The sequence below is a fragment of the Callorhinus ursinus genome, unplaced genomic scaffold, assembly GCF_003265705.2.
Source record: "Callorhinus ursinus isolate GAN/ISIS: 27379988/994484 unplaced genomic scaffold, GSC_fseal_2.0 scaffold119, whole genome shotgun sequence".
Lineage (NCBI taxonomy): Eukaryota > Metazoa > Chordata > Mammalia > Carnivora > Otariidae > Callorhinus > Callorhinus ursinus.
Genome location: NW_027397181.1, coordinates 1,137,638 through 1,149,551, shown reverse-complemented (window position 1 = coordinate 1,149,551; position 11,914 = coordinate 1,137,638). Strand labels below are relative to the sequence as shown.

Sequence of the window (11,914 nt, the reverse complement as noted above, 5' to 3'; positions counted from 1 at the left end):
TGCACTACTGGGTATTTACCCCAAAGACACAGATGTAGTGAAAAGAAGGGCCATATGCACCCCAATGTTCATTGCAGCAATGTCCGCAATAGCCAAACCATGGAAAGAGCCGAGATGCCCTTCAACAGATGAATGGATAAAGAAGATGTGGTCCATATATACAATGGAATATTACTCAGCCATCAGAAAGGATGAATACCCAACTTTTATATCAACATGGATGGGACTGGAGGAGATTATGCTAAGTGAAATAAGTCAAGCAGAGAAAGTCAATTATCATATGGTTTCACTTCTTTGTGGAACATAAGGAATAACATGGAGGACATTAGGAGAAGGAAGGGAAAAATGAAGGAGGGGAATCGGAGGGAGAGATGAACCATGAGAGACTATGGACTCTGAGAAACAAACAAGGGTTTAGAGGGGAGGGGTGTGGGGGGATGGGTTAGCCCGGTGATGGGTATTAAGGAAGGCACGTATTGCATGGAGCACTGGGTGCTACACAAAAACAAAGAATCATGGAACACTACATCAAAAACTAATGATGTACTGTATGGTGACTAACATAACATAATAAAATTAAATTAAATTAAAAAATAAAAATAAAATAAATAAAAAATAAAATAAAATAATACTGTCAACTGTTCCCCTAACTCCTTTGGCACACTGATAGTAATTGCATTAACTTTATAAACTAAAACAGGGAAAACTGGTAACTTTATAACATTGACTTTCCCCATTCTGGAACTTCATATCTCTCTCCAAATTTATATTTCCCTTTGTAAAGTATTATTGTTTTATTTGTATAGGTCCTGAACATTTATGGCTTCAGTCTGAAGATGTGTTAAAATTAGTTTATGTTTTAGAAGATATCTCTTTTCTGACTGTATTTTGTAAATGATTATTTCTAGTGTGTACACGAGTACATAGATACACATTTATGTATGTCAATACATATATTTTTTTAATTTCATCTAAATATTTTGAAACCAGGTCACTTTATTGAGCTTATTAGTTTCAGAGTTTTCTAGCTGATTTGCTTAGATTTTTCCAAGATGGCAAATATATCGATAGCAAATAATGAGTTTTTCTCCTTCCCAATATGCAAGTCTCTCACTTCCTTTTCTTGGCTTATTACAATATCTAAAACATCCAGAACAATATAGCTAAAATAAAACAATGTAAATAAAACAAAATAAATATAAAACAATACAGAAAAATTATTCTATTTCAGGTTGCACTACGAGTATTTTTAAAAATCATGAATGTCTGTTGAAAACAAAACTTATCTATAGAGACTGGAACTGGATCAGGGTTGCCAGGATGGAGTGGTGGGAGAGGCTCGGCTGAGTGCACGAGGAGACATCTCCTGGGGAGATGGAAATGTTTTAGATCTCAATTGGGATGGTAGTTACACAGGGACACAGATCTGTCAAAAGTAACTGAGCATATAGTGCTTAAAATTTGTGAGTTTTTATTTTATTAATTTTATTATATTAATTTATACCCTAATACAGTGATTTAAACAAAAATACAGAATGGGTGTTGAGTGCCTTCAAAGGTTCTACTGTGATGATAATGACGGTATTCTCCTTGGACAGATGGCTGTAATGAATTATACTACTAGTGTGTTTTCCCTCTATGTTTTATGTATTTTAAACAAATTACAACGACGATTTGATCATTGCAGAGAATGTTTAACATGTAGTTAAACATTATGAAATAAAAATGCTAACACCTGAAATGACACCACAGCAGAGGCTGCAAGCAACATTTTTTCCCTCTCAAACACTGACCAATGTAATCATACGTGTGCATGTCTGTATCATGTTATCTGCTGCTTAAAACATTTCAATGTCCTTACAGGTCTGTAAATGATCCAGCCCTACCTGTTAATTCCCTATTACTGTTGTAACAAATTATCACAAGTTTCATGGCTTAAAACAACAGAAATGCATTCTCCTACAGTTCTGGAGGCCGACTCTGAAATGAGTCTTCTGGGACAAAAATCAAGGTGTCAACAGGGCCTTACTCCCTCTGGAAGCTCTAGGGAGGAATCTGTTTCTTCACCTTTTCCAGCAGGTAGAGCTACATTTCCTGCCTCTTCCTCCATCTTCAAATCCATGGCATAGCATCTTCTCTGCCTTGGCTTCCCTCACACGGCCTTTTCTTCTGAAACTTCCCTGTCCTTTGTGATGACACTGGGGCCCACCTGGATAATCCAGGATAATCTTCCAGGTCCTTCACTTAACCACACCTGCAAAGACCCTGTCCACGTAAGGAACCATGCACAGGCCCGACTGATTAGGATGTGGCTCTTCAGGGGCCACTGTCGGGCTGACTGCCCTTCACCCACCTCTCCAGGCAGCGCCCCCACCCCACCTGCACTATGCCAGCTACACTGCTCTTCTTTCAGTCTCCTGCCCATACCACACCTCCTCTTGCCACAGGCCTGGTTCACACACTGATTCACAAAGGGGAGAGACCACTATGCATAATAGAAGGAGAATTTCAGCTCCCAGGATAGTCGGGACGGGTGCCACAAGTAACAAGGCGAGGACAGTGTGAGCTACAGAGCCCTGAAAAGCCGCTCTGCTGACGGAGCATTCAAGGAGCCATTCTAGAGAACAGAGTCCTCCAACAGAGGTAGGTGCCATTGTGATTCAAACCCTCTGTCTCCTCTCCCAAACCCTCTAGAAGTCTGCATTGCTTATTACAACTTGTATGTGAATGTGTGGAGCCAGGCTCGGGGACACAGAGCAGACCTGACACTGGGTTAGAGGAGAAACTGAGGGCACATGGGGCTGGGCCTGGCTCTTGCCAGAGTCCAGCTGGGTCTGGAAAAACAGAATGGCAGACTGGGAGGAGTGACCAGGTGGAGCATCGTGATAGAACAGAACCTCATGACACTCATTTTTCCAGAGTCCAACCCACTGGCTAACAAGCTATGAGGGGAGCTTGGGAGGTGCCCATGGGTCCATCCCTGGGGGGCAGCTGGCCCAGACACTCAGATATCTACTTACAGCTGTGGAGAGTCGTGATGCCAGCGTCATTTCCAGGTTCCCCTTCAGGCCCACCAGGGGCGGCACCAACGTCAATAGGTCTTTAACCTCTACAAACACGGGCCAGTGCTGGTGAGGAAAGAATAAGGAGATCAATTCAAATACACATATTGGCACATCTTCAAAACTTCTTGAAAGAAGTTGTGGCAAAAACAATGGATCATGGAACACTACATCAAAAAGTAATGATGTAATGTATGGTGATTAACATAACAATAAAAAATTTAAAGAGAAGTTGTGGCAAGTTACTTCTCATGAATAAGACTAAGTAGTTTCTTAAATGGCTTTAAATTAAACATAGAATAAGGAGGCCATGAAATTTTCTGAATACTATTCAGTGAACAGCACTAGTGGCCTCAGGAGAATTCCTTTCTTTCTCTGGCCTTCAGCAGCTGGGAAAACTGGGGGGCAAGCTGGGGTCCAAGGCCAACTGGCTGGGTCCAGTCTGCAAACACGCTGTATCCAATGTGGTCCATGTGTTTGTAGCAACAGGAACGAGTCACCGATTTCAAAGCTGGGAGATTCCTCATGAATGGGAGCACTGGCAAGACCAGCTGGGACTGAGGAATGGCACCGCTCTACCAGGGACAGTGATTCCCAGGTGGCCCCAAGACACCACGGCCAAGTGGCCCCAGAGCATCACATGCAGACTCTGGATTTGTCAAAACAGACAGAATATGTCTCTATCCAGGTCTCTATCAAATGTAAAAAATTAAAAATAAAAAAAAGGGCCCCTGGGTGGCTCAGTTGGTTAAGCATCTGCCTTCGGCTCAGGTCATGATCCCGGGGTCCTGGGATCAAGCCCTGAGTCGGGCTCCCTGCTCAGCGGGGAGCCTGCTTCTCCCTCTGCCCCTCCCCACCTCGTGCTCTCTCTCCTTCTTCTCTCTCACTCACTCTCTATCTCAAATAAAGATAAAATAAAAAAGAATGAAAGGGGCACATACATTAAGAAAACTGGAAGAGAAAAAACTTGTTTGTGAAGTGAAAATGATTCCTACCTGTTTATATGCAATTAGATTGCCTGTGCACCCCTCCACCAATTTTCAATACCCTATCTGTTCCCACTGACTTAATTTACCTCTCTGGCCCCTATAGATACATGTGATCCCTACACTAAAGGCTCCTCTTGGTTTTAAAATTCTAGACCTAAAACATCCTCCTACTTTGTCAGCTAAGAGACAGGAGGCCTGGCGTCTTGGTCCCTGTTCCCTGAAACTGAAGATGTATGAACCCACTTACTGTAGGAGCCCAGAAGGGTCATCTAAAGCATCCCAACAAAACAGCTTACAGGGCCTGAAGTGAAAAGGGTCAGGCCTCCTTCAGGTTCTTCGATGGAGAAAGAGCACCCATGGCTGATGGCTCCCTTTTTCCTTTTACCTTATCTGCAAAGCTGGGGCATTCAGAATCCATTCCCAGCTCTGATGGAGTTAGGAGTCTGCCCTCCCCTGAAAGTTCAGAAGAAAACTGTGTCACCAGGCAAGGAGGTGCTCCCACCATCAGCAGCCTCCTGCAGCTCCTGGTCTTCCAGAAGCACCCAGCCCCAGTCCCCTGTGCAGCTGTCCTATCAGTGCACCACATCCCATCCAGAGGTCAGTCTGCCATCCAGTTCCTGACAGGGCCCTCCTCCCTGGGCTCTGGCCTCCCCTGAGGCTGGCCACCTCCTCCCACCTCCCCAGCAAGCTGGCCTGCTCCCGAGCACTTTCTTTTCAGCTGACACACAAGTCCGAGTACCCACTGACTCAAGAGTAAACCCCCGGCTTTCTCAGCATCCCCTGCCACAGAGGGCTCACCAACACCCAAACAACTCCTCTGTACTCAGCATACAACTTGAGCAGAGCAGACAGATCCCCTCACTGCCTGTCCAGCACCCTGACCCCATGACCATGGCCGCTTGCCATTCCTCACTCCTTGCAAATGTCATTCACCTATATCTCTGCACACACTGATCCCTTTGCTTGGAATGTTTGCTATTTCTCACGTCATCCTAGAAGCTATTATATTATCCTTTAAGGTCCAACTCCAGCTGTCCTGCTAACTACAGATTCTTTGATCCCTCTAGGAAGAAAGAATTGTTCCCTACTTCTTCACAGACAAACGTCTGCTCACTGCCTCCGCTCCGATACTTGTTTGTGGGATGATCAGATGAGTGCCTGCCTCGCCCGCTAGGCTACAAATGCCAGGAAGGCAGGGATAGGCCTGCTTCTGCTCACCGCTGCACCCCCAGAGCCCCAGAGCAGCTGGTACAGACTTCAACACAATATGCTGAGCGAATAAATGAGGAATCAGATGAATGAATGAATGCATCTCACCTACTCTGAGCACGGCTACATCCTAATTCATGTCTGATTCAGTGCAGAAAGACCACATACACAATTAAAACCCCTGTCATTGCCTCTGGGTGCACCCCAATAAGGTCTGAAGAACACATGTGACCTGATAATAGAGGCTTCCTCCACGAATAAACTGAGATTGAGGGCTTAACCTCAACTGCGATACTTACTTTATAAAAAAAGAGAAACATTTATACCTTCCTTTCTTGTGTAACTGAAAGATAATTCTTTGAAAAACAAAAACAAAAACAACGAACTGATACTCTGACCACTTACTGGGCCTCAATCCCTGGGCCCAACGATAGACTGAACCCAGACCCCATAAACAGAGAACATACCTCTGGCCCCAAATCTAGAGGAGGTAAAGCCAGGACCGGACCAGTGCCCTTGGGGCCAGCCCACTGTGCCAGGCACAGCCACGAGGCACACCTGCCAGGTGGTCATCCTTGCTGCAGGCTCATAAGACCCGAGGCCCCAGCATGAGGCAGCCTGGGAACAGATGGAGCCAGGTCACCCTCCTGTGTTGTGGGACTACCCTGTGGAGTGGTGCTGGCAAGGCTGCCCCCTGCACCGCTGAGCGGCGGTGAGCAGGGAGGTAGTGGTGCACACGCAGGAGCCATGCAAACCTGAGTGCCCTTGAACTTCACCATAGCCAGGAGGTACTGCATGTTTGCAAATGGGAAGAAGGAATGAGTTGTATCTTCCAGGGCTGTTTTCTGTTTCTCCCAGCTGCCAGGCCTGCCAAAGCTGGATGGCTCAAGGCCTGGATTTGCAAACAGCCTTCCCCCGGTATGCTCTGGGCCTGCCTCCCAAGACACCCCTTTTGCTGCATGCTAGCCTCCCAGATGGCACCTTAACACAGAGGTCCAGAAAGGTGTTCTGCCCTCTGGTAGACTTCCTCCTGGACTGGCCTTCTGCACCACCACTGCTAATGGTCAGGCACAATCCTGAGCCCGTCTTCCCCCCACATGCCACCAAATCTTCTGGACTCTGCCAAGATCCCCCAGCTGATTGATCAACACTCTCCCAGGCTGCAGCACCTAAGGGATATGCAGTGTAGTGGAGGGGCTCAAACTCATGCTCCATGAGGAGGTCATGGAAGGTCAAAAAGGAGAGACCCAGGGCAGAGTGTTTCTCCCCAGTATCCCCAGGAGTGTCTTAGGGAAGGGGTGAGAGACTACTACAAAAGCCCAAGGGGTGAAGCTCTGAGGTGGGAGAGATGGGTATATAGGTTGCAAGCCCCACAAATGGATGCTTTCTAACAGTACTGGCCAGTACACAATGGGCTGCTCTAGCCCCGGGAGGGGTGAATGTGCCATCCACTGAGCTGTGCAAGCAGAAGACAATTAGGAGACATCATGAGCCTCATCCAGAGACTGGGGGACAGGGTGGGTGCTGATCACCCCTCTCCAACTCAGACAGGTGCACAGGGAAGGCTGAGCAGCCATCAGGAAGGAGATGCGGGGTCCAACTGAGGAAGGCACACACTAGCTGGGACGTCCCCATGGGCTGCAAAACTAAATTTAAATTTAACTTCACTGACTAAAAAGCATATCATATAGTATGATCCCATACGTTCTTGACAGATACACACCACAACGTTAACTGAGATTATGGGCACCCTCTCTTCTTCACTTATGTATATTGTCTAGAATTACAGACTAATTCTATAAAAACGTTTAGGCAGACAAAGCAAACCCTCAATGATTCAAACAGCATTACCTGAGCATAAACAGACCAGGAGAAGTGAATGCTGGAGTGTGTGCTCTTGCTCAAGGGCCTCCCCGCAAATGCCTCCACCTAAGAGAGACCACTGCATCCCGCACCGCCTGGACCCCAGCCCGGGCTCTGGACAGAGATTCTGGGGACTGGAGGGAACAGTTCCCATCACCCTCAGGGCCACAACATGAGGCATTCTCAGGCGCCCATCCTCACAACCCTGTGAGGTAGGTGCATTCATTAACCCTGTCTGTAGGTGGGGAAGCTGATGCAGGGGAGGCTAATGAATTCCCTCATGTAGTGAGCGAATGGCAAAGAGTCTGAACCCCTCCAGATCCTACCTGATGAGCCTGCATTCCCCGGAAGGAAAATGGTTTGAGCAGGCTAACATGGTTCGTGTAGGCTGACCTTGGAGAGGGTCATCAGAAGCTTCTATGGATCTCAGACCTGAGGCTTCTGGAGGGACCTCCGGCTGGCACCACTGAGCCCGGGACTCCTGGGCATCAGGCCAGGCTCAGGGCTCTCCCAACCTATCTGTGATGCCCAGGGATCCTGGCTCCCCTCTCCCTCCACCCAGGGCCCCATGCTGGTTATCACATGCCCAGTACGCACTTGGATGATGTTCATCACCAGGCCGGCTGTCAACATGCCCAAGCCTGAGAGTAGAATGGGCACCACGATCTGGCAAATGATAGTGAAGACAGTCTCAGGGAAGACCCCGTGGGGGGACCGAGTAAGCTCACAGCTGAAGCCTCGCAGCTTCTTGTCCTGGAAGCGAAACTCCAGATTCAGCTGGGTGACCACCATGGTTAGGCTGCCAACCACGTGCACAGGAGCAAGACGTCCAAGTCTGTCCTCTGTCCTCCTCACCCACACCAGGATACGTTTCCTAAGAGGTCCACACAGGTAATGTTGCCAGTGCCCTGAGCTGCTGGAAGGCTCCCCGACTGCCCTTCAGCCAAGGGCGACAGCAAGCAAGAAACAAAGGCCAGTGTGACTCAGAGCCTCATTTGGGGCCTCGGCGAGCTCCTGCTGTCCGTCCACTCCCTGCAGATCAGGTTCTCCTCTGAGAGTGGCTGCTGTGTCAGCTGGGACCTCCCTCAGCGGGACTGTCATGAGGAGACTCACAGTCTCTCCCAGTGACCTTGACAGCATCCAGCCCACACTGGCTTGGGCTGGACCCAGGGAGACAGAGCCGCATGAGGCCTGGCCTTGGTGAGGGCTACAAAGAATCCTGCCCGCCTCTGCTTATGCACCCCAGGCTGCTTCTACTCTCGGGAGAGAAGGGCCTGGAGAAATCTCAGCATAAAGGACCCACTCCTACAGGCCCCTGAGGAGTTCATTCCTCAAGGTTGAGAGGGCTGCAGGTACCCAAGAAAGAAGCCATGTCTGTCCTATGATCGCCTTGACTTCAGAGTCCAAAGGCTCATGGCCATATGAAGAAGCTGTGTTCACAGAGGAAATGCAGCCCTGTTCTCTCTCAAGGGCCCAGAAGGCTTATAAACATGTTTCCAAAGGGACCCCACCACTCTCATCCACTACAAAGGTTAGACCAACCCTGATAGCCTGCTGACTGCCCCAACCCAGAGAGTTGGCTGGGACGTTACCTTTGACTGCCTGTGATTCTATTGTTGGGTGTGCCCTATGCATTCCACAGGTACCAGGGACAGAATGGCAGGCCTGAGGGCTGACTGGAACAAGGATCAAGGCCACAACCAAAAGAAGCCCAAGGTCAGAAGCACACTTACCTACGGACCCAAGAGGACTTAACCTGGACCAGGCCCTTAATCTGGGCCTCAACTTCTGCTCCTGTTCCTCTCAGGCAACTTAGCTGGTTCCCCTCTATTGGACAGTCTATCCCACACTCAGGTCCCATCCCCTTAGCCTGGAGTTCATGGTCCTCACCAATCTAGATCCTACTGACTTCCTCAAGCCTATCCACCTCCTCACCAACTCCAGCCAAACTTCTCCAAAAAATATCTCCCTCAAGCCCCAGATATTCCTCTCTCTGCATCTGTCCTCACATAATTCATTTACTCATTCATTCAACAGATATTTTTAAGCCTCTCCTTGGAGCCAGACATAATGAGCTCTACCCTTCTTGGACATTCATCCCTTTGATCTGTGACTGCTGGCCCAGTAGAACACAGTGGAAGAGACACCATGCCAGTCTGGTTCTTGAGAAACTAAGTCTCCACTTCCCATCTCCTGAGATGCTCATGCTTGAAACCCAGATACCACACTGTGAGAAGCCCAAGTGGTCACACAGAGAGGCCCCCTATGGGTGTTCCAGCTGTGATTCCAGGCGACAGCCAGCAGCAACTGTCATGTCATGTAAGTGAGCTACCCTGCATTGCGTATGATGTGTAGCATGCCACAGCAGCAGATGCTGCAATGGAGCAGACACCCATTCTCATGGAGCCCTACCCAAACTGCAGATTCATGATCAAACTGAACGACTGGCTTGATACAAGTCACCAAATTTGGGTGTGGTGTGCTGCACAGCAATAGGTAACAGGGACATCTGGGGAGCCTCATCCCCACTCTCTACTTTTCTCATCTCAGATAAACTAACAACTATCAAGCCTCCCCTGAGCTGTCAGACTCCGTGTAACCCCCATGTAACTCGATCAGTCTTCCATGATCACTCCTTCCCACCCCTCTCCCTACCCTTCTGCTTCAATGAATGGTTCTGCCAGAAACCCAAAACCCACTCTGATTACCCATCCCCTGACCACCTCAACCCCACATCCAATCTGCTTGTCCCCACGTCTCTCCCATGTCTGTCCCCTCCTCTCCAGCTCATGGACACCACCTTCACCAGGGCCCTTACTACCTCCTAACCCATCTGTCCACCAGAAGTAATATGCTCTTCACATTAACATTTTATATTACATCTCCGAGTCACCTGCTTGCCCAAATATCCTCATTAGCTGTCAACTCATTACCGGAAAAAGTTGAGATTCTGTGGCCAGACATTCAAGGTCCCTCACAATTTGGGGGGGAAAAGCATCCATTTGAGCCCTCTCTTTCTAGAACATGGTCATACACTGCACAGCCTAGAAGGAACTTCCCGGGACCCTCACATGGGCCATGCCTATGTTCACAATACTCCTTCTGCAGGTTCTACACACTGCTCAGGCCAAATTCTTGTCAAACCTCAGGGCCAACTGAAGTATCTTCTCATCTCTGAGGCCATCCCAGTTTCCTGGCCGGAGCCTAACGTCTTCCCCAGAATTCCCAAGCTCTTTTTCTGAACCTCTCTGAAGGCAAGCCCACATCTGCCCAGGGGCAGCATGAAATGCACACACATTGACTCTCCCCTCCTGGAGTACGCTCCTCTTGAGACTGGAATCTGGCTGACTCACTGCTGCAACTTCAGAGCAGGGGAAGCATTCATTCATTTACTCCAGAAATTAGTACCGAGGGGCTAATATTTGCCAGACTCTTGGTCTAAGTGTCATGGTACATGTTAGCTGAAAGACACATGCTTTCCACATGCCTTCCAGTGTGGCAGCCAAACATAAAAATGAAAATGTAATTATGACCTGTGATAAGTGCTCTGAAGGAAACCCAAGGAATGGGAGCAGAGATGAGGACCAACCAACCACACATAGCACTGAGACCTGGAAGTGAATGAATAAATGAACAAATGAAAGAGCTTCACTCCCTTGTGTAGCCATCTGTGCTTCTCAATGCCCTTTCACGCTGAATCATTTCATGTTCAATCCATCACCAAACTCGCAAAAATATCTCTAGGATGTTCACCAAGAGGTACAACCTTCTGTTTTTGCAAATGAGAAATCGAAGGCCCAACAGGCACATGAAAAAATGCTCCACCCCCATCACTAGCCATCAGGGAAATACAAATCAAAACCACACTGAGATACCACCTTACACTAGTCAGAATGGCTAAAATTAACAAGACAGGGAACAACAGATGTTGGCAAAGATGCAGAGAAAGGGGAACCCTCTTACATTGTTGGTGGGAATGCAAGCTGGTGCAGCCACTCTGGAAAACAGTATGGAGGTTCCTCAAGATGTTAAAAATAGAGCTACCCTACAACCCAGCAACTGCACTACTGGGTATTTACCCCAAAGATACAGATGAAGTGAAAAGAATAGGCACATGCACCCCAATGTTCATAGCAGCAATGTCCACAATAGCCAAACTGTGGAAGGAGCTGAGATGCCCTTCAACAGATGAATGGATAAAGAACATGTTGTTCCTATATACAATGGAATATTACTCAGCCGTCAGAAAGGATGAATACCCAACATTTGCATCGACATGGATGGAACTGGAGGGTATAACGCTAAGTGAAATAAGTCAGAGAAAGACAATTATCATATGGTTTCACTCATATGTGGAACATAAGGAATAGTGCAGAGGACCATAGGCAAAGGGAGGGAAAACTGAATGGGAAGAAATCAAAGAGGGAGACAAACCATGAGAGACTCTGGACTCCGGGAACCAAACAGGGTTACAGAAGGGAGGGGCGTTGGGGGATGGGGTACCCGAGTGATGAATATTAAGGAGGGCACGTGTCGTGATGAGCACTGGGTGTTATACGCAACTAATGAATCATTGAACACTACATCAAAAACTAGTATGTTGGCTAATTGAATTTAAATTAAGAGAAAGAGAAGAAAGAAAGAAAGAGAGAGAGAGAGAGAGAGAGAGAAAGAAAGAAAGAAAGAAGAAAGAAAGAAAGAAAGAAAGAAAGAAAGAAAGAAAGAAAGAAAGAAAGAAAGAAAGAAAGAAAGAAAGAAAGAAATCGAAGTCCCTGAGAGGGTTTGCCCAAG

At 47.7% G+C, this 11,914-nt stretch overlaps 1 protein-coding gene across 6 annotated transcripts in view; it reads right to left on the bottom strand.

Annotated features, from left to right (window-relative positions):
- Positions 1 to 396: 396 nt before the first annotated feature.
- SLC41A3 (solute carrier family 41 member 3) overlaps positions 397 to 11,914 on the bottom strand; it is a 34,522-nt gene continuing 23,004 nt past the window's right edge. For 2 of the 6 annotated variants that reach the window (XR_012377208.1, XR_012377209.1), the window contains exons 3-4: positions 3,021 to 3,128; positions 409 to 1,366 (exon numbers count right to left, since the gene is read on the bottom strand). Coding sequence is in view for 1 of the 6 variants with exons in the window: in XM_073889874.1 (XP_073745975.1) it covers positions 1,307 to 1,366; positions 3,021 to 3,128; positions 7,721 to 7,915 (363 nt within the window). In the remaining 5 variants the exon portion in view is untranslated. Of the gene's footprint in view, positions 1,367 to 3,020; positions 3,129 to 7,720; positions 8,161 to 11,914 lie in introns of those variants that run through there. The other 4 variants (XR_012377207.1, XR_012377206.1, XM_073889874.1 and 1 more) reach the window with 3 other exon arrangements.